Genomic DNA, 23,862 nt, shown 5'->3' with positions numbered 1-23,862 from the left:
TTATATGATGCTCGGAAACCATAGCAACAATCGGTTTAACATGTTTGCATGAAATTTATTTTCCAGCTTAAGCGGAAAATTTTTGGAATTGCGCTCGCTGGGACGATTGCCCGGTTCTACTGCTCGCTGGAGAATTTGCTGTTTGTTTGGCAGACAACAAAACGTTGGAATTGTTTTTCGGGAAAAAATATACTTGTTATATAAGAGAAATGTACGTGGTTCGAATTGAATTCTGTAATGATTTGAGTTATGAAAATTACCCTGATCATAAGTTCTCAAAATTTTAGGCTCAGCAAATCCCTGGAAAAATTAAAGCTCCCCCTCCTCTCCCACACACTTACACAGTACAATAACAATTTTAAAACAGAAGCTGATTATTAAATGAAAATATGGATAGTAGTTTCGTATACAAGATACGATTTTTCCACACTTAACTGTATTTTAAACATATTTCTGCTATAACACATGAAATAAAAGAATCTAGTAACGAAAAAACAAATTATTTCCATTTCCTACTCAATACTTTCGCATACTTTCTATTACATTATTTGGACGATCATGTGTACTTTAAGTTTCATTTATATCATAAAACCACTCAATTTTTTTTTCAGAACAATGAATGTGAAAAATTTCTACATTCGCATTTTTTAATCAACAATCTAAAAAAAACCAAGCTGCTTTTGCTGTGGTACCGTAGGAACATAACCAAAAACCTTCAACACCGACATGCCCCCATTCGGAGATAAGTCAAACGTACAGTGCTGGCCAAATTATTAGACTAAAATGTTTTTTTTTTGTCTTTTGTACACTATTTGTATTAAAATACTATTTATTTTACTGTTACAGTACAGTACATACTGTAAACTGATTATTACGTTATTTTAGCATAATTTAATGTTTGCAGGTGGCAGCACTGTCTGATTTGTTTACGTTTTGTTTATCTACCTACCAGGAACATAACCTCAATCTATGCCTCAATCAGCTTAAACAGTTCACTAGTTCTTTTTTTTAAAGTGTTCTGTTATATTTAAAGTTAGTTTTAGGTAATTAGCGAGTATATGTATGTGAGTATATATAATAGTGAATATAAACAATTTTTTACCTCCTTTTTTAAAATGTTAAGAAATGGTGTAAACCTTGTGAAAAGTATGCCAAAAAGTCTTAAAATGCTCATCAAGAACAAGGGAATGCATACTAAATATTAGATAATTATTTCATCCTTCGTTAATGTGTCTATAGATATGTAATCAATAAAGAATTTGCTTTTAAAACAGTCTTAGTCTAATAATTTGGCCAGCACTGTAGAAGGCAGGCCTTTATCTAGAAAACCTGTTCTTTCAGGATGCTACTTTTGCACTGAGTTCATTATAAGGTTATTTAGGGGAAATATATTTTTTTTGTCGATAGGTTCTTACACAACTTCCTTAATCGCTTTTTCGAAACTGTAAAATTCAAGAACGAAGAGTCGTTACCTGCGCATCGTAATGAGTAGAAGAAGGATAAAAGAATGATCTCATAGTGGACCGGAGGAACAAAAATGTGTGTATGAGTTAGAAATCTGATTTTTTTGAAGATGTATTAATTTCTAGGCACCAAATGTACATACACATTTAATGTAAGCACATCAAGCATTCCTATTATTTCTGTTCTTTGATATGTATAAGGGTGTTCTTGCACTGTCGGGAGGAATGAGCGTATTAGATCTTTTTTATCGAACAGCATAGTACACTTTCAATGAGACTTATAATCGAATGAGTAGTAATTGATGGGGCCACCGTGGCTCTATGGTAGAAGCTTCGCTTCGAATGCCGGAGGCTGCGGAATCGATTCCCGCCGGTGCCCTGGGTGTTATTTCCTCTGTATGTGCTGTAAATCTTTCTTGTGTTGTCTTATTTGTCAATAAAAAAGTCCAACCTTTCGAGGCAATGGCACCAAACTTTCCGTAGTTGTTTATTACGGACACGACAACAACAACAACAGTAGTAATTGATGTAGTAGTAATAACTGGGCATTAGTAAAAATTGCCCAGTTGCCTGATTTCTCCCTAAGAATCGAAAAAAGTTGCAAGTAAATAAATGATGAAATAAAATGAAATAAAAACGTATAGCGTGGCTCTGGTAAGTTGATGTCTGACCTTGAACAAGAACAAACATGTTCGGATAGAATAAGAAAACATTCTCAAACCGGCACTATGCCAATAATCGTTATCAGCCACTCAAACCGCCTGTCCTCAACTCCCTACGACGCGACGTAACAAACGAAATTGTGCTCGCTTCAGCCGATCGAAGACATATCAGAGCCAGACTATAGCGTCAGAAAATGTACTCCACCTTATAAGATAGAAAAAGATAGAAAATTTTTTTTGACAAGAATAAAAACCCTAACGTAGAAATGACCTACTTCATTTTATTTTCGCAAAAAAAAAAAAAAAAAAAAAAAAAAAAAACACACACACACACACACACAAAACTAACAAGAATTCTTCACCTAGCGACATAAAATATGGACTAGTATTTTTTCTATCGCATATATTTCTTTTTCGCTTGGTCCATATAATTTGTAGACTGTTATGGTAATTTTAAATATGATCATCATGTTTATACGGTGTGTTTATAAAATTTTGCCCTGACGAGAAATAAAAAAAAAAAAAAAAAAATTAAAAAACCCCTCACATTTAAACAAAATTTTTTTGTTTTTTATTCTGATCCTTCTCTCAAAAAGTTTTTCCACAACGGTTATATACTCTTACGTGTGCGGCTTTTGTAGTTCTAAGATGATTTAGACGGTTTTAAATTTCTCGTCAGGCACTTGCGCAGCCAGAATTTGACTTATGGGGTGTTTTTTTTTTCTTCAGGGTGTTCAGTTAGGGTTTGGTTATAACAGTCTGAATATGGATATATGCTCTCATAATATGGAAAAACCAAAGGATCTGGGGCTGTTGATGCTCCTCTTCTAGAAGTCTTTTTTTTTTTCATAAACGCAATTTTCAGTTTTTGACGTTAGGGTCATTATGAATTTGACTAATATTGCAGCAATGGGGAAAAACGTTTTGAAATAAGGATTAAAATAAACAAAAAAAAAAAAGTTATTCTTAGACCTGATTTTTTAAAATAAATTTTCTTTATCAGGGCAAGACTGTATTAACACACTGTACTTTAATGAATTCTATAAATTTTGTGACAATTTTTCCTGAAATTTTCAATATATTTAGAGCACTAAAAAATGTTAATATTTTTCATCTTAAACCGAAAGTGTTTTTCTTTTTAAATAAAAAACAAAACAAAAATCAATGGTGCGAAAAGGAGATCCAATATCTTTCAAATTGAACGCAAATCAACATGATATAATAATCTTAAATATAATCCGGTTTTACTTAAGAGCAAGAAACACACTTCCTTCAGTTATTTTCCTTTTAAAAGCAAGATCATAGTAATTATAAAAATATCGTTAAAAATTTTCAGCACACTTTTTTGACGTCGTAAAAAAAAGTCACCACGATCGAAGAAGTTTTTCTTCTTGATTAAAATTTTAAAAATTGTTGATCAGTGAGAATAATTCCCGAACTAATAATACCCTTCGAAAGGATTATCGAGTACAAAGCCAAATTTATCTTTTTCATACAATTTGCTTGACTCATTCGTTTCTTTGCAACTTTTGTCTGATATTATTTTTTGTTTGGAAAGAATAGTATCTGCATTTTAAATGCTACGAAAGTACTTCGAGAAATACTTAACTGTCAGAACAGGTAATTAAGCCTATTACTTTTGACTTTATTTCCTAAATAAAAGAACGTACGCTTTTTCTATCGGCTTTATTTATCTTTTGCTAATTATATTACTTAAAAAAGGAATGGAATAAATGAACAGGACTAATTAAGTCTTATTCGTAACTAGAAGTTTGCGTTAATAAGAATAGAGATTAAATATTTCCTATTAAATTCACGCTTTGAGTAGCATGATTTTCTTTTAAATGCAAAAAAATATGTTTGCAAGTAAGCTCAGGGCTCATATATATCTATTGCTGGCTGCACAAAATGCAAAACAATGAGTGATGCATGCAAACCATGTGAAATTTACAGCATGCGTTTGCGGCGATGAAATATACAAACTATTAGCATTGAAACGAAGACGCACATCACGGACGATTGTTAAGCCACCAGAATCGGTATATAAGGGGAGAACAGATGGGCAATTTGAAGTACGGCAACTGTTTTTTTAAAATTATTTATTTTTTTTTTCTTGCGTATGCTGTGTTTACCGATTCCGATTCCTAGTCACAACTGACTACAACTGTATTTATGTCGAGGACTGCATACTAAGCGTCTTGCCTCCATAATTTTTATACCGATAGATGGCAGCACCATCACTGGATCGAACAGTTAATGAGAATTTAGAACTAGTCCAGGAGCTAATAGCTACCTGGTGCTAGCATCCCCAGAGGTATCGTTTCACTTGGAGGACATTGGACCACGAATATATTTAACGTCGAACAGTCCCTTTTAATGATGACGGTGGATCTTCGACCATCGAGGTTCGAACTCAGGACCCACCGGCCCTGAATCCGACACTCTACCGATCGGGCTAAAACGGCCCGTATGCTGTTTTGCCTATGCTTTATGAAAGATATCGAGCGTTTCTTGAGCAAGTTTTTATATCCGAGCAAGGAAGAATCGTGTTGTGGGTTATCCTTCATAGGAATCGATCAACGTGTTGGACAAAACCAAGCAACTGTGATGCGGATCTGTAATCGCTGGGTGCAAGAGGGAACGACGGGCCGACGCGACGGAGTCAATCGCCGCGCTCACCTCGTTGCATCACTGCTTGTGATCACAAGCAAATTGTGCGCATGGCAGTGATGAATCGTGCAGCGACATCAAGAACCATAGCAACAACAGATTCAGTCTACTACGCATCATTCGTTGTCCACTCGTACCATTCGACGCCGTTTGCAGCAAAGTGGAATGTCTACAACGCGTCCGTTGCTTCATTTACCTTTGACTGGAAATCACAGGCGTTTGCGTCACCAATGACTCGATTAGAGGAGGACGTGGTCAACGGAATTGAACGACATTGTATTTATTGACGAAACTATTTTCTGACCTGCAACATCACGATGGTCGAATTCGAATTTGGACACATCTTAGTGAGATGCTGCTGAAGTATTGCGTTATGTATCGCAACACTGGTTCCGGGTCCAGTATCATAATTTGTGGTTTTATTAGATTTCACTGTCGCACCCTTCTAGTACGCATTGCCGGTATACTGAACTGCAAGCGCTACATCTACATTCAGTGCTAGCAACCAGCCATATTCCAACAGGGTGACCACACGTGGCCCGCAATGTTCAAAAGGACTTCTTTACCAATAAGGTTGAATTGCTTCTTCGGCATACTTGCACTCCCGATTTATCGCCAATCAAAAACTTATGGTCTATGCTTGCACAACGACTGGTCACTTATACACTAACCGCTGCTACGCCAGATCAAATGAAGCAGTAGGGGGAAGCCGCATGGACTGATATGCCACAAGACACATTTTTCATTTTTTATCAACCATTTTTGCGTAACAAATTTGTGACCTGTTTTGCATCCATCAGCTTCTGGCTTTGTGTGCATGTAGCGCGTCAGCGACCGTAAGTTCCTTATTATTCTTTGCTTCTTATCCTCCCCTCTCACACTTCATAGATTTTTGCCCAAGGGCTTGGATTCACTCTGTAAGCATACATGTATATTAGTGGATATACTCGAGAATACATACATGTACTGGTGTATACATGTAAATGTACGTATGTACGTCAACACAGGTATACAATCGTGTTTACACATAATCATGCGTATATACTCGTGCTTCCATATATACATACGTGAGTAGACACGTACCAAACACGCACTGGATGTATCCACGAATTGACTCGTGTATACCCGTATATGGTTGCGTGTACACTTATATATGCGAATATACGTCTACTATAAACGTATATACTCAGGTATGCACGTATATACTCGAGATACAAGCACATACACGCATATGGTGTTTGTTTATACGCGTATATACTCGTACATACACTTGACACGTATATACTCAGGTATGCACGTATATACTCGGGATACAAGCATATACACGCATATGGATGTTCGTTTATACGCGTATATACTTGTATATACACGTGACACGTATATACTCGTGTCGACATCAATGCACTCCTGTTTGTAATCACATATACATGCTTATATACTCGTGTATACACGTATATACTTGAGTAGGCACGTGCATGCATGTATCTGATGTTATACATGTATCTACTCATATATGAACATGTTTACACGACATGTATATGCTCGTGTATACCCGCATATACATGTGCATATATATGTAACTATAAAAATAACCGAAACATACAAATAGTAGTGTTATTTCTAACGGTTTTGCATATATTTTTAATTGTGATCACTTTACCCCATGCTATAACCACTTTCCGCCACCCCATGAGATAAAGTAGTCATCAATACATAGGGAAATGAAAGTGTTATAAACCTACTTAAATCAATATTTTTGTTCCTGAAGTTCAATGTACCGTGTTTTTTTATAAAAGATATGGAAAAATATACACATATCATGTTTCTTAAATGAATAAAATAGTAGTCTAATGTTTTAAAAGTCAAACTTACCTATTGATTCTGAAACAAATCTTGCTTGGAACACGGTGGCCGCCAACAAAAACAAATATACCGACTGAAAAAGAAACGGAAAATAACTTACTATTATGACAATAGTAACATTGGCACTAAAATATTTATTCCACTTAAATTAAAAAGCTCCACATATTTTTTTCCTCGCTTAAAAAGGCATCCTAATCAAATGTCATACGGTTCTTGTGTTAAACAATTCTTTCAGTTCAAAGTAAACACATTTTTGCAAATTTTTATTAGTTACTTAGACTCTTATTTACTAGAGGACAATATTGTTTTCAAAATAATGGTAAAAATTTACTGTAAAATAAGTTGCAGATCAGCCAAACAGTTTGAGAGAATGAACTTGATCTCGTTTTCGATTCAAATATTTTCTGTTTTTGCTTTTGAAAGGTATATTTTGTTTCCAAAAAATTGTTTCAGCTCGTAAATAATTATAACATTTTGGATCCCAAGAGAGTTGTGAGAGAAATACGTCAGGTTTCCAGAAAATGGATGGTGGCATATAAGAGAGAGACAAGTTTAGTTCTGGGGGAAATTCTTGCTTTTTTTTAAAGAGAAACTAGCTTTGTTAAGGAGGCTACTAAATCTGTGAACTAGTAATGAAGAAGTTTGTAAGTAATGAAGAGCCGAAGAAAATGTGTGCGGATCTGCTTTGTTTCTTTCATCGTCATGACAAGTTTGAAGAAGTTTACATTTGATATTGTAATTTGAGGCTGAAATGATTTGGCGAACAAATTCATTTACTAGATAATCATTCCGTTTTACTAGATAATCTGTAGGAAACTGAACTTCAGTAAAGTTTTCTAGTAAAAATCAGAAGCGTACCTATGGGGTCCAGCGCCCCTGGCGAACTTATGAAATTGCCCTCCCCCCCCCCGCTCCAAGGTCGCACGGATAGAAAATCACCGAATATCACTGAGAACATCCCGAGAAAAAAATGGGAAGGGGTGCGGCGGGGGAGGGGGACATTTTGAGTAATTGATTCGACAAATTAAGGGAGAGTATTGCAACTTAAATATATATTCTTTTTTTTTTTTACATTTTTTCAATGATTCCCAATGTTCCTTGGCAATACATATTAAGTTTGAATGTATTTATGTGCATGATCGAATTTTATCATTCTGTAATTTTGGATTTCATTTGGCAAAATGAGAATTTTCGCCTTCCCAAAAGCTTTTATTCATTATCTGGTATCGAACGCCCTCCACCACCGCTCCCTGGTACACAAATTGTGTATAGAAGTCTTTCTCTAACTCAGTGAATCGGAATGAAATCTAATGCTGTGTAAAATTCCCCGTTTTTTTGGGGGGGGGAATTAAGGATTGTTTTTTTTCTCCTTTAGCTCTTTTTCTTGCGATTTTTATTTTTTTAAAGCATTTTTGTACTTATATCATCAATTTTTCAATGAATTCAAATACAAATCAATCAGTTGAAATGCTGCCCCCCCTGGCTGCTACGCTTCTGGCGAGAGTCACTCTTGCCAACCCTAGGTACGCTATTGGTAAAGATACAGCTTTTTTTTAAAGTAATATAGCACACACAAACAGACACATGTTCCAAAAAATCCTTCAAATGGACTTAGCACACTTCAAATCCGTCATAGTTCGAAAGAGTTTCACGAATCCAATACTTTCTTCTACTAGATATAGAAGAAAGTAAAAAAAAAAAAAAAAAAGGTTTATTCCAAAGCACTCTTGAAACCTAAATGGCGAACATAACGGCCTGTGTTCGAACGGAGTTCTAAGTAGAACAAGCGAGAACTGAAAGTGGCGGAAGGAATAATTACTGATGATTCCGTTTCTATAAAGCTTATACTAAAATACCTCAGAGTGATTGATGGTCTAAATTAGGCTTGGCATCTGAGGCACCTTACGCGTGATTGTCAGCTAATCCTCTTTTAGAGTATCCTTAAATACTTATAACAGCCCTAGTTTCCCAAAACCACATTTTAAAGAGATTATCCGACACCGTATAAAGCGAGCGTAGCCGATCGTTAAAGCTTCACATCACTACAACTTCTCATCCTACTCTGAGACGAGTTCTTAACTTACTTTGATAAACCATCGAGATTGGAGGGATTTACTCTTTCGGAAGAACTCTTAGAAGATATACGACTTCTCTGGAAAAGGAAGATCTTTTATTAGGATGGGAAACGAAAGTATACATATTTTAGTTCTTTAAACGATGTATTTTTACATTATGCACAAACTACAGGGTGTCCTGAAATAGACTGACTGTCTTCAAAAATGTATAACGGGAAAACGGTTAATGATACATATAAAAAAAAAATCTTACAGAAAATTCATGTGGTGGGCCGTAAGTTTTCTCCCCCCCCCTTCCAAGTTTAAAATTTTAGTTCAAGAATTTTATGGCGCTGCAGTTCATAAGACCGTAAATCAAAGAAAGGTAGAAAATTACATCATAGTTTTTCGAAAAATGTTTTTAATTAAAAAAAATTACTCATGAATACTTTTAAAATGTCTACCGATGGCTGCAACCACATGTCGCAATTGGAGGAAAAATCGGAGAATTTCAATGCTTTTTTTTTTTTTTTTTTGACTAAAAGGCTTACTAACTGCAGCGCCATTTATTGAAACATTATGAAGTAAAATTTGGAACTTTGGGAGAAAATATTTACGGCCCACCATATTAATTTTCTGCAAGAATTTGTTCCTTATCAATAATCGTTTCCTTGTATTAAATTTTTGAAATCAGTCAGTCTATTTCAAAATACCCTGTATTTTAACGTACATAGCCGGTTGACACAAGAAATATAACCTAGAAAAGAAATTTTAACGTTCATTGAAACGTAACATTTAATTTTAGAAGAATTGCCTTCCGTGACGGAATATCGACTATTTCGACGGTACTAAGCGTAATTAAATACTGTGGTGTTTAAAATTAAGAGATTTTTTTTATTTGTGCTGTTATCTCCAGAACTACGAGACAGATTTCAGGAAAATTAGGTTTAAACATTGGCTAAGTCACAAAAAATTAATTCGTTATAACATACCCGCACGATTGCACGTACTGAGGGCACGCACCCTTTTTGGAGAGATAAAATAGAAGTTGTTGAATAAACTAAACTAAGTTGTGATAATGGTACGGACCCTCATTAGAGATATACAAGCTTTACATTGTGATTTCACAAGAAAAAAAAAACCTTTTACCGAGTTTCTGGGATTAGGTGGTCTTATTTTTTCAGCAGTGCTATATTCAGGTTCTGGAGTGTTGCGCCTACTTATTCGAGAATCTTTTACATCGAAAAATGGAGCTTTTAAGCTGTGAAATTAGCACGTATTCGCTAGCTAAAACGAGTCTGATTGAGAAATATAGCGTACTCCCTGAGCGCTGCGCCATCTGGATTTTCCTCAGATTTGACATCACATATCGTCCGTCGATAGACACACTATTCTTTCTAGGTACTACACTTTAGACACGGAAATTGGTAGAATAAGCAAAAAAAAAAAAAAAAAAAAAAGAAAAGAAATTTTAACGTTCATTGAAACGTAACATTTAATTTTAGAAGAATTGCCTTCCGTGACGGAATATCGGCTATTTCGACGGTACTAAGCGTAATTAAATACTGTGGTGTTTAAAATTAAGAGATTTTTTTTATTTGTGCTGTTATCTCCAGAACTACGAGACAGATTTCAGGAAAATTAGGTTTAAACATTGGCTAAGTCACGAAAAATTAATTCGTTATAACATACCCGCACGATTGCACGTACTGAGGGCACGCACCCTTTTTGGAGAGATAAAATAGAAGTTGTTGAATAAACTAAACTAAGTTGTGATAATGGTACGGACCCTCATTAGAGATATACAAGCTTTACATTGTGATTTCACAAGAAAAAAAAAACCTTTTACCGAGTTTCTGGGATTAGGTGGTCTTATTTTTTCAGCAGTGCTATATTCAGGTTCTGGAGTGTTGCGCCTACTTATTCGAGAATCTTTTACATCGAAAAATGGAGCTTTTAAGCTGTGAAATTAGCACGTATTCGCTAGCTAAAACGAGTCTGATTGAGAAATATAGCGTACTCCCTGAGCGCTGCGCCATCTGGATTTTCCTCAGATTTGACATCACATATCGTCCGTCGATAGACACACTATTCTTTCTAGGTACTACACTTTAGACACTGAAATTGATAGAATAAGCAAAAAAAAAAAAAAGAAAAGAAATTTTAACGTTCATTGAAACGTAACATTTAATTTTAGAAGAATTGCCTTCCGTGACGGAATATCGACTATTTCGACGGTACTAACCGTAATTAAATACTGTGGTGTTTAAAATTAAGAGATTTTTTTTATTTGTGCTGTTATCTCCAGAACTACGAGACAGATTTCAGGAAAATTAGGTTTAAACATTGGCTAAGTCACGAAAAATTAATTCGTTATAACATACCCGCACGATTGCACGTACTGAGGGCACGCACCCTTTTTGGAGAGATAAAATAGAAGTTGTTGAATAAACTAAACTAAGTTGTGATAATGGTACGGACCCTCATTAGAGATATACAAGCTTTACATTGTGATTTCACAAGAAAAAAAAAACCTTTTACCGAGTTTCTGGGATTAGGTGGTCTTATTTTTTCAGCAGTGCTATATTCAGGTTCTGGAGTGTTGCGCCTACTTATTCGAGAATCTTTTACATCGAAAAATGGAGCTTTTAAGCTGTGAAATTAGCACGTATTCGCTAGCTAAAACGAGTCTGATTGAGAAATATAGCGTACTCCCTGAGCGCTGCGCCATCTGGATTTTCCTCAGATTTGACATCACATATCGTCCGTCGATAGACACACTATTCTTTCTAGGTACTACACTTTAGACACTGAAATTGATAGAATAAGCAAAAAAAAAAAAAGACCTGTGACCCACTTCCCCCAATCAACTCTAATTTGAATTCTGAAACTTTGAACTCAAATTATGTTTTTCTTAATCACAAATTGCGACAAGACCCTACTCATTGGAGTTATTGTTTCTAGAAACTGCTCCCCCCCAAGCTTATCCCTCCTCCTGGTTGGTTAAGTGTGTAAAGTTGAGTGCGTGTGTGTAGACTTACGTGTGTGCACGTAGGTGTGCGTGTATGTGTGTCAAGGCGCGCGTGTGTGATTGTGTATGTGTACCTATGAGCATGCGTGTGTAGGACATGGATGCCACCGCCCAGCAGAAGTGGATTCCATAGGACAGTGCTCAGGAGCCGCACCGGTGGGCGGTGGCGCTGCAGAGGCCCCTGATCGAGGCTGAAAAACGAACCACAACATCAAGGCCGGTCAAGTGAGAACAATAAGCAATCGTAATTGCTCAAAAAACATGGAGCCAGAAAAAAAAAACTTATTTTCCCAATAGTTATTTTTATTTAATTTTTTTATTATGTCCGATTTTGGAAATTAGGCGTGATCTTTTATGAGGTCACAAGTGATTAACTTTGGCAAGTTACTGCATTGGCGAGCTGAATGTTTAAACATTGTTAAAACAAAGGTTGCCATTAAACAGTAATATTAATAGCAATCATAATGAGAGATTTGAATGAAGGCTTTTCTGAAGCAAACATGAAATTCATTAGTATTATTGCGCTATTATATTTTTATCTTTATCTAATGCCAAAATATTGCGCTCTGCGCTGATGGCATCAGTAAATGGCATTTCATCACTGTGATGTCATGAGCAGAAGCGTAAAAAGATAAATTGAATCTGCACACTGATTAAAATAATCTTTTAAAAAACTAAACTTTGTTAAATTATTTTAAAAAGGGATAAAACCCATGTTTTAAGCATGCTCTTTCAGAAAAAAAACACTCGAAAATTTCGGAAACAAACCCTATTGGATGCCCGAAATCTATGCCAACTAATCTTACTGTTATTGATAAAACCTAAGCCAGGAGTTCGAGTGTTAACAACTATTCTAGAAACATGTAGTTTAGTTATTACATTTTAGACATAAAAGTATACTTCCTTAAAATCAATCAAAATCAGTTCGACCAAATTATTAAGAAACTTTTCTTGATTTCGTTACATCATCAGAAAAGAATGAAATAAATCAAACGTCTAATTTCTGTTTGTTCCGATTTAGGCAGTTTAAGGTTATTATTGAATTCATTTAATTTATATTGATCCTTTAAATCATTTAATTTATAATGTCTTTAATTCATTAAATTGTCTATTTATCATTTATGATTTATATTGACTTACTTATTAGTTGAACTATAAAATATTCAACAAAATCGTAGCTTGTCATTAAAATTTACTTATTTTTATTCAAACTAGATAACACCGCCCTAATGATTCTTTAAGACGCTCTCACTGTTATAATCACAGAATGTAAGATCGCGTCTTCTCCTTTGCTGAATACGTTTATAGGATAACCCATTTGAAACTACTCTCCCTGCGCAGCAATTCATCATCTGGAATTAGGACGAGCTTGTCATAGTTACTGCCTCAATCTAATTGAGATATTGCTTGGAGTGCGTGATTTCTGTTTTGGGCGAAATCTTCCCGGTAATGTAAGAAGAATGACACTGTTTGCATAGAGATTCGCCGAAATTATCATAATGTTATTAAAGTATTTGTCACAAATAGGAATGGTTAGTTAGTGGAATAACAGTTGCACTGCGGAAATTTGTTCTATAATTGAAACTGATCTCTCATACATGTATGTATATTTCAGGGACGGAAAACTACATTTTTTATGTAGCGAACTACAGCCCCTCCACTTTATTAACAAAAAAAAAAAAAAAAACATGGTTAAAGATTGGAAGATCAAATTTGCAAAAAAAAGCTAGAGTAATAACTTTGATTATTCAAGCATGTAAAATCACTTAGAATTGTCTAGATATGGTTTTTTTTTCTTTGAGCAGTAGTTCAAAAAATGCTAGAAATTTATCAAATAGCTGATTCCTTTAAAATAATTAAAGTTCTTTATTTTCCTCTAAGAAGCAATATACATCGAGGTTTCAAAGTAAAATATGTTTCTCTGCATTGAAATAACGTACATGTAATACACCGCCAGCTCAGTCAATTCCAGCGGTGTATTTCATGTATTTCTGCCTTAGCTCTGGCTATAGGGTGGTAACTTACTGAACGTACATGTGTTTTGTTGATTTAGAATTTTCTGATAATTTGCACACATTCGCAATAAGTCCAAAAAAAGGAGATTATTTAACACTTATTCATGAGGAATAGCAAATTATAATAAAAGCAATATAAAAAGGCTATTTTTACAATTGCTATAATTGTTACTCTCTTTATTAAAGTCACAAAGAAAATTAAAATCAAAAATTTAAAAACCTCAATTTGCTATTATGAATAAAACAATAAGCATAAAAAGCATGAAAAAAAACTCAGTTTAGAAATTCAAACGTAAAATTTCTGTAAATTGATTTTAATATTTTTTTATTTTTCAAAGATTATACAAAGGGCGTGCTCCATTTTCAAACTAAATAGGGACGTATTTGATAGTTCAATTTTAATTTTATATGATAGAATAACAACATAAATATTATCGGTGAAAAAAATTGCAATATTCTGAGTTTTTTAAAATTTTCAAAGCTCAAATGATGATTGCATTACTGTATGCTGTACGGTAGACGTCATAGCACTTCGCCCGCGCCGCGCCGGCCGTTGCCGACAAGGAGAAACGTACGAGGAAGCGCCTCTGTTGTTTAACTTCCCGCATTTCTGGATATTAAATAAATCGTCTTCTCGAAAAATGTTAAATACAGTAAAACCTCGGTAAGTCGTCACTCAAGGGATCAAACATTTTTGGTCATTTATGCGGAGTGACTACTTATGTGGAATGGGAAATTAAGGAAGAAAAAAAAAGCCTTACAAATATTAATGAATAGCAGTAGAAACAATAACTTATGTAATCAATGTCTTTAAATTAATGGAAATTTTAAAAAGGGGGACAATACTAATGATAGTTACTTTGTTTTATTTTCTCTAACTTATACATCACTTAATAACAACAACTTACTTTAATGTGGTTACGATACATTAATACAATCCTCCAATGCTGACTGGTGAAGTTGTTGCTTTCGGAAAAGAACTGTCTCTTCTAACATACATCAAGCTTTAAATTCTGTGCTGTAGTTCTTTGAACGAATGTTAAATATTGACTAACTTTCTCCAGGTATTAGATTGTGTCTGTCTTGCGGGAAAGAGTTTGATTCATATTCTCGGCACTCAGCAGAGTCACAGCAAGAAATATGCTTTGAATGACCAGAGCCGAGGATCGAGATTTGAAGGAAAAATGACTATCATTGCCTTTCAACCAAGTCCAACCTATTTTCGAAGATCCGATAAGGAAAAGGAATTTTAGAAAACTATTTTTGAGTGACTAGTTAACCGGGTAAAATTAAATTTCGTGACTAGCAAAGGAGGATCATTTCACATTACTGTGAATGAGACTTTGTCGGGACCAAAGAAAAACGACCACTTAAATGGAGTGACCACTTAACCGGTCGACTACTTATTGAGGTTTCACTGTATCATCATGGCAGTTACCTGTGGCAGGTTGTTGAATTGACTTTTCACGAGTTCTGGACCCATGGGGAAGTAAAAGTAATTAACTGACTAAAACAAAGGGGGGAAAGACTGTGATTCAGCTGCTGGTATATCTTGAATTCGAAATCTAGCGCGGAATGTTGAACATGCAGTGTTGTGACGTCAACTGCTGACGATTCTGGCTAATCCCTAATCCATAGCTGGGATTTTTAAAAAAAATCTTGAAAAATCAATCGTTGGTTTTAAAATTTGGCGTTGGTGAGTTTTTGTATTTTGCAAATCTGTTAAAATGTCTAGCAGCCAAAATAGGAATATTTAATAGTTTGATACTTCTCTATTCCCACCGAAGTAAAAAGCGTATCTGTAAACACTAATGCTGTATTGTAATTTGATTCTAATATTCTTTGTACCATAAAACAGATTATTCGAAAAATTCGTCGTCAGGAACGAATTGTGAGTAACATTTTCTGATAGAAATCTGACCCTTGACTCATAGAATATTCAGTTGCAGAGCATTTCTTCACAAAACTCAATCACAATATGAGTTCACAAAATTCCTGATGACAAGACGGACCTTATGAAATTCATTATCACAAAAAAAGTACTTCAGGAAACTAATAGTAACAGCGCAAACACATTTGCGATACAAAAGTAAAATTTTTTTTACTAAGCTCGTGCTTGTAAAGAAAAATGCTTTCTATACAGTGTTGCCAGATTGGGGGAAATTTCCCCATTTTGGGGAAATCTGGTGCTTTTTGGGGAATTTTTGGGGAAATGGGATTTGAGGGGAATTTTCGGGGGAAACATTTTTTTCTTGGGGAAAAGCTGGGGAAAAAATATTTTTTTTCGTATTTAAATTCGCGTCAAGAAGTTGTTTGTATCGAACAGCGTTGGTTTAGCTTTGCTCAACTTTATGGAATTCGCATTTCGCATTATGTGGAATATTATGCTACGGAGTTCGCATTAATGTTCTGCGTGAGTAACTACAGGTAAAAATAAATGATAAAGAACGTTCTTGGATAAATGTATACAAAAATCATAGTTTAAATATACATGCAGAAGCAGCGTAGTAAATGCGAGTAGAAAAAAGTATTTGGTTATTTCATATCTTTCAGTCAGGCGCTTGTATTTATGAATAGTGGCACCTGCACGGATTTGCCCGTAGTAGAATATTAAAAGGTCTTTTGGTTCCCCTGCATACTTACAAATATTGCATGATGAATATCTCGCCATATTGACTTGCGGACGTCACGGTTCCACATTTTGATAACTTGGTAAATTTACTCGTCCATTTTATCATAATTTTGCTCGGAAAAATGTTCTTAAAATTGGAATTGAAAAGGAACAAAATCGAATTTTCGAAAAATCGCTTAAAGGTGCACATCCCCATGCTACAAACTAATTCTTTGCCAATTTCATGAAAATCGGCCGAACGGTCTAATCGCTATGCGCGTCACAGAGATTTTGACAGAGAGTGAGAGATCCAGACAGAGAGACTTTCAGCTTTATTATTTGTAAAGAAAGATAAAGATAAAGAGACAAAAAAAAAAAAAAAAAAAAGCGAAAACGGGAAGAAAAAAAAGTTGGGAAATTTTGTAAGAAAATGTGGCTATTTGGGGAAAAAAATTTTTTTCAAGAGACAAAAATATTAGAGGAAGTCGATTCATTTTATGAAAATATAAGTGGAAAAATAATTTTTGAATTTGGGGAATTTTGATAGAAAACATCGGTTTTTGGGGAAAATTTGGAAGGGAATTGGGGAAATCTGGATTTGACCATCTGGCAACACTGTTTCTATACCGTAAAGTGGGGCTACTTGAGCTCCAGGGGTTACTTGAACCCATGAGAAAAAAGTGTTTAAAATCCGTTTTGGTCCTATAAAACTCCATGCATGGACTTAAAAACCTTCTCCATGACAGATAGCAGTACTAAGCAGAGGCCGGAGCAAAAAACAAAATTTTTGCTATTCCTTCCTTTTTCTGATTGGGGTTATGATTGCAAGTTGTCTAAACAGTTGTTTTTAGTGTCTACAAACTTTCGCATGTAAGTTCATTGGAAACATCTGATATAATCAAGGTAAAGATGTTTTTATGTTTGTATTCTATTTCTTAATAAAATTACAATGTTTTAGGTAATAGCTATATTATACACAGTAACTAATATAAGTTAGTAAAAGTGAACTGATTACCTTAAAATGGAAATACTTGAACCCAGCGTTTAAGCAGCCCCAGATCACATTTCATTACTAAATTATGTAAAGTAAGGTTTGTAATCTTTTAAAATAAAGAGGTTAATTAATATTCATACCCGTTTATTTGCAGATCTGGGGATAAAAAGAGTCCGAAAGTAAAAGAGAACCTTTTGAAGTAGGAAATATGGGGATTATTAAAAGGAAAAATTACAATTGTGTCCAGATTCAATTAATTCCGGAGGAATTATCTTAGATAGTGGCATCAGTCCATTTTGATTTAAGTATATCAACTCGTAAAGGGGATATTAAAAGATCGCCCACAAAACAAACCTGGGCATCCTGTAGTATTTGTAGCGAGGAAGAGCAGGTATTAGATAATCCCCCAAGTTATTAAAGAAAGGAGTTTTCAATCTTTCTTATGTTTAAATGATGAGCATTTCAATTAGTTTAAGCTGTAGTTAGATTATATTTCTATTTGAAAAATTATTTTTGCCTAAAAATATGTTTTTATGAATGTACGTTGATTTTATAATAATTTATATTAATAATTTGCAATTTACGTAAATAGTTTGCTCACTAGAATGTATGTTTTGAGTTTTCTTTCAACATCATTGGTCCTTCTTGATACTACCACCTGTTTTATAGTTTTTTCTAATGTATTTGCTGAGTGGGGCTAAGTAGCCCCAGCGCGGGGCTACTTGAACCCAATTTTTAAAAATAGAAAAAATATACAAAGAGTTTAAATTGTTGTTCAAAAAAGGCTTAAGGTGGTAGCATAACGTTTGAAAACTGATAAAAACAAGGTGATCAGTTCACATTATGGGTTTAACCAAAAAACCAGTGTAAAACACGCAAAAAATTGAAATTTCGGGTCCAAGTAGCTCCAGTTTACGGTATATGTAATTCATCAATGCATATAAAACCTACTCATTTTCATTTCTTCCCCATATTGCAAGGATTAAATGTTTCAGCAGACTTTAAACAAATTCCTTTTTCTGAATTCCTGTACAGTTGTAACTAGACATGTTTGCTGCGAAAAAGATGGCTATTCTATTTGGCATCATTGATCACATTTGAATTTTGAGTGAATTGCTTACACAATATTTCATGCTTCTTTTCATTTTTCTGTTACGACTTTTATTCCAAATATAAAACCTTAATCGAATTTGTTACTTCTTTAGCTTTTGACTTTCCTTTGAGTTTTTTCAGCTCCATAAAAATTGAATCAAAAACTTAACAGCTTTTAGTTGCCACAGACTTTTATTCATATAAGAAAAAAAAATTACTGGTTCAAAATCTTGATAAATTCTTCGAAAAATGGGAAACTACTTACGCACTATTCCTCTTCTACTAGAGAAAAGCATCGTATTTGCAAATGAAGGCACCTGAGACTTCCGGAAGCAGAAAAACAAAAGATTCAATTTCCGAAATAAATAGAATGCATATTAAATAATGAAAGATAAAAAGCTTGTTACACAACTGAAATTCATATGCATTCTGGAAGAAGATTATCTTAAAAAATACACGTTTTCACTTTTACGATGCTACCAGTGCAGCTTTTTTGAACTAGCAAAGACTGGAGCAATTTGGAATGCAGTACTGAAACGAATATCAGTAGAAGGGACATCATTATTCCAAAAGATTTAGAAACGAACGGGGAGAAAGAGATTGAGAGAGACATGGAGCCGTGACTATACTGTAACACGTAAAAAAGTTTTTTTAGAAAAAGTATTTTTCAGCCTGAGGAAATAAAGACCATAGCTACAAATCCTCTCTGAAAATCTGTATCTCGATATACGGGCGGCTTAATAAGAGGTGAAACCTATATTTATGTCACCTTGCATTCCTTAAGATGTATGTGACAACGAATAAAAAATGCAACGAAATATGCGGTTATTTATGCATTTAAAGCTAGCATTATACTGTACGGTGGTTCGAAAAAAAATCGATTTTTTTAATTTCGGAATCGAGTTACCTATCAAAAATTGTAGTTTGAATTCCTCAATCGGGGGGGGAGGGGGGACCTGAACCAACATCTTCAGTTTGCGCATAGGCTGAAAGTTTGGAAAAATGTTAAAAATTGCATATTTCAAAGATTTAAAATTTATTTTTTTAATAATTTTTATGGTTCAACAACCATAAATTATCAGTATATAGCGCAGTTTGAACCTAAAAAAATAGTTTACAGCTGTTGCATAAGATCATTAGTCGCGCTTACGTAAATTTCAAATTTTAGGCTAATTTAGCCTAATTGAAGGCGTATGCGCGAACAAAAGATCTTTTGTAAAAGCTATAAAATATTTTTTTAGATTCAAACTACGCTACATACGGCAAATTTATAGTTGTTGCACTGCAAAAAATGAAAACAAAAATGAAAAATTCAATTTTTAACATATATTTTCAAAATTTCAGCGTCATGCGCGAACTGAAGATGTCAATTCAGAATTTTTTTTTTAATTTTTCCCCAATTGAGGATATTAAACTGCAACTTTTTAGAAGTAACGCGATTCCAAAAGTAAAAAATCGATTTTTTCGAACCACCCTATTACACAAGGTGTTTATAAAGTATTTTAATCCCTATTTCAAACAGTTTTTTCACTACGTTCATACAGTTCTACGAGTACACCCTTCGTAATTTGGGAAGATTAAAAAGGTTTTCAAGTTCGAGCCAGGCACTAGCCTAGCCAGGCAGCGGCAGTGGTTTTCGGCCTGATTGACAGTGAGTGGCTCAATTCACGAATTGAATTGGTTTTAATACTAAACACCTTATATTTTGTATTTCAAATTTTGATTGAATTAATCAAGTTGAACTTAAAAAAAGTCACACGATATAATGAAAAATTAAATGAAAAGAGTAGCAAGAGAAAGAGCATTGTAAAACATCCTTCTCGGAGCATAAATTGCCCGTGTGTCCCCGTTATCGAAATAAGAGCAGTTAAATTCTGCCAAAACTTAAAGAAATATAGCCAAATTGAACGAATTTAAGTCAGAAATGGAAGATATCTTTCATATCATTTGTAGATGAATAAACAATAAAATTGCGCGATCGCTAAATCTTTAAATTTGGTGCATTTCATAACATTTCGTCAGACTTCCAACCCTTTTAACCTGATAGGAGGTGCACGAGGGCAAATAGGTTTGTTGTCAAAAATATGTCTCAAGATATTCTTTTAATTGCTACCTTTCTGAACTGATTTCATTATTACATTAGTCATGTGGTTCCCTAATTAGTAGCGTTTAAATAAGTATTTTCGTTTAACGGTTCTTTTTTAAAAGATACTACCCGCTCGAAGAATAAGTGCAACACGTTTCTTTGAAATCCGTCACGTGGTTTTTGGAGAAGTGGAAAATTATATGAGGCGGGGAGAAGCAAAGGGATGTAAATTGACTTTTTTTAACTTTCAGGTAAAACGAGTTTAAAGTTCAGATTTAAAGGAGGCCTTCATTTTTTTTTTTTTTTTTTTTTTTTCTAATTCATGCTGGATAGCAGCAGCCGCCAAGGTTGCTAATGCCATCTCTTGCCCTAAAACCAAGGAGAGGTTCTCCTACCATTAGAATTGATTACCTCCAAATTTTTAATTTTGTCCCTTTACATCCCTTTGCTTCTCACTGCCTCATATGATGATTTTATCCTTAACTTTTCTCCCTTCGTTTGTACTTGAACCAATGCAAATTATTATACAAAAATATTTTACGATATATTTTCTTGTACTTTCATTGCATGTGAAAGAAAGACAATTACTACAGTGCTTTCTTATAGGCTACATAACTGTCATTCATGGATGGAAATAAAACTGATGCGACAACGCCCTCTAAATGACCACATATATGAAAGACATAACACCCACTGCCTCACGAGCTGTAAAATATGCACGCAATACATTCATTCGGTACGTGGCATGTAATAAAACATAAATGGGGTTCATTATTCTAAGTGTTGGGCCATGGAATTCTTTCAATTTTACAATTCTCTTCTATTATTAAGGCTGCAATACTAAACTAGTACCTGACCTGCAGTAATAAAATTATTTTATTTGAAAATATCGAGATGTATTTTGGCTTTTGTGGTTAATGACTAATGAAGCACTGCCAGTTCTCCTAAATTCGTTAAATTGTAATTTTCGTTACTGGAAGTGAGAAAACGCCGGAAGACAAAGCCGGAATAAGACAATATTTGGGCATAAACATTTCCGGCAATGTGTTGGCCCGTTAAGGAAAAAATACGCAATAGTGTTAATAAAGTAATTTCCTGTCTTGCACTAATTACTGACACTAACACTTACAGTTAGAGAAATTGAGTTGCAATTCTAAGAGTAAAAGATTGGCATTTCACTCAAAAGGATTTGGTATAATTTTCTATTCGTATTTGTCTTTTCATTTTTTCGGCTGAATACTACAGCTAAGTAATTGCAAATTTGAAAAAATAAGTAAATAAATAAATAAATAAAAATAATGAATAAATAAAAAAGAAGAATGTTTCACTTTCGTTGAAAGTGTTCGCTCGAAGGAAGTCTTAAATACTTCTTATTAAGAAAACATATAAGTGGTAGATTAACAACATTTAAATTAAGTCTTCATTAAAACGCCGTAAAAACATTGATTTGCAGAGTTTTCCTCAAAAGCTGTATGAAAAATACAGAATTGCTGTTACCTGATAGTAGCCCGAAGATTTTCTGCATGATTATTAATAATTATTAGCATGTTTAACTGCGCTTTGTTTCGCAAAAAATATTTCTGAAGTAGATTAAGTACGGTCATTTAAGGTTGTTGAGAACCATGTGTGCATTTTATGCCACTTCATATTACTTCCTTTTATAAAAAAGGAAGTATTGCATTCGCGAAAAAAATTTCACTCAAAAATCGACCTTAATTTTCATTTTGCTCACCACCGAATGAATGTTGAGTTTTTTTTTTTTTTTTTCCGACCCGACCACACGTGCATATATACCTAAGAACGTATAGACGCCCGAAATATCCATTTCAACGATTCCCGAGTTATTACAACAAGTTTTCTCGTGACGTCTGTATATACGTATGTACACTGGTGTGCGAAAATTAAGGACGAGACGGTTTTTTCAATATAACTTTGTACAAAAGCTTTCCAAATTAACACATTTAATACCGTAAGATCCCCAATACGTAAGGACATGTGTAATGTAAGCAACACTTACTAAAAGAGAAATCAGAGAGATAAAAAGAAGCTTTATTGAAAAAGTAGCATGGACCGCAATGCGACTGAAGGCCGAAACATCCCTATGATGGGTGTCCAGCAAGAAACATCCGGTCTTTAGTAGGGGATATGATCTCCCCCGACTGCTAGGCAGGTTTCACAGCGTCTGCCCATGCTGAGAATGAGGGTGTCAGTGAGTTGTTGAGGTATTGCTGCCCATTCGTCTTGCAGCGCCAATCGAAGCTCCCGAATCGTTACTGGTGGTAAGGTACGAGCTGCCAAGCGTCTGCCTAGAAAATCCCATACATGCTCGATGGGATTGAGATCCGGAGATCGTGTCGGCCAATCCATACGTTCAATATCCTCACTCTCTAAGAGCTGTTCGGCAGCTACTGTGCGATGACATGGTGCATTGTCGTCCATGAAAATTAACTGCCGACCCATAGCGCCTCTAAAAAGACGCACATATGGAAGAAGAATCTCGTTACAATAACGGGTTCCGTTGATTGAACCTGCGTCGAAGATGTGAAGGTCTACGACTACCAAGCATGATGCCTCCCAAAACGAGAACACCGCAGCCTCCATACCTGTCCCTTTCAATGATGTTCGAGGGATGATTGCGGCTTCCCCGCTCTCTACAGATGAGTATGCGATAAGAATCGCTACTCAGACTGAATCTGCTCTCATCTGTAAAGAGTACTCGTCCCCATTCATTGTCTCTCCAATTCTGGTGTTCCTGGCACCACACAGAACACCTTCTCCGATGGGCAGGCGTTAGAGGTACACACCGTATAGGGCGTCGTGCAAACAGACCACCACCGTGCAGTCTTCTGGCCACGGTAAAACGCGATATCGGTCGTCCAGTCGCCTGTGTCGTGTGTCTAGCGATTTCTCCCGCTGTCTGCCGCCTGTTTCTTCTATCCTGTAAGACAATATACCGGTCATCTGCGGGTGTGGTTCCTCGTGGACGACCACTACTGAACCCCCCCGGATAGCTGTTCCTGTAGTTTGAAATTGTCTCCAAAGTCGTGAAACGATGCTGTGAGTAATTCCGAACTCTGCAGCCACACTTGTCACACTGCGGCCTTCCCCCAACTTCCCAATGATTTGACCTCGTGTAGAAGCATCCAGATGTCGTCTAACAGATTGATTATTCGCCATTTCTCGCTGAGGCAGCAACTCGGTGTGATTTTAACTGCTATACCGCGTGCAATCTCTTTGCCAGAAATACTGATCTCACACCGACAACATGCTTTATACTACTCAGACCTTCCCCCATTACGTCTGCCTGCATATCTGCGCATG

At 35.2% G+C, this 23,862-nt stretch overlaps 1 protein-coding gene across 1 annotated transcript in view; it reads right to left on the bottom strand.

The window, feature by feature from the left end:
• LOC129234534 (uncharacterized) overlaps positions 1–23,862 on the bottom strand; it is a 130,329-nt gene that overhangs the window by 39,233 nt on the left and 67,234 nt on the right. Inside the window, exon 2 of the mRNA XM_054868549.1 lies at positions 6,668–6,731. Within this exon, the coding sequence (XP_054724524.1) occupies positions 6,668–6,731 (64 nt within the window). The remainder of the gene's footprint in view (positions 1–6,667; positions 6,732–23,862) is intronic.

This window comes from Uloborus diversus, chromosome 1 (assembly GCF_026930045.1).
Source record: "Uloborus diversus isolate 005 chromosome 1, Udiv.v.3.1, whole genome shotgun sequence".
Classification (NCBI taxonomy): Eukaryota; Metazoa; Arthropoda; class Arachnida; order Araneae; family Uloboridae; genus Uloborus; species Uloborus diversus.
Note: the sequence above shows the minus strand (reverse complement) of the source record. Positions and strands in the feature narration are given on the sequence as shown.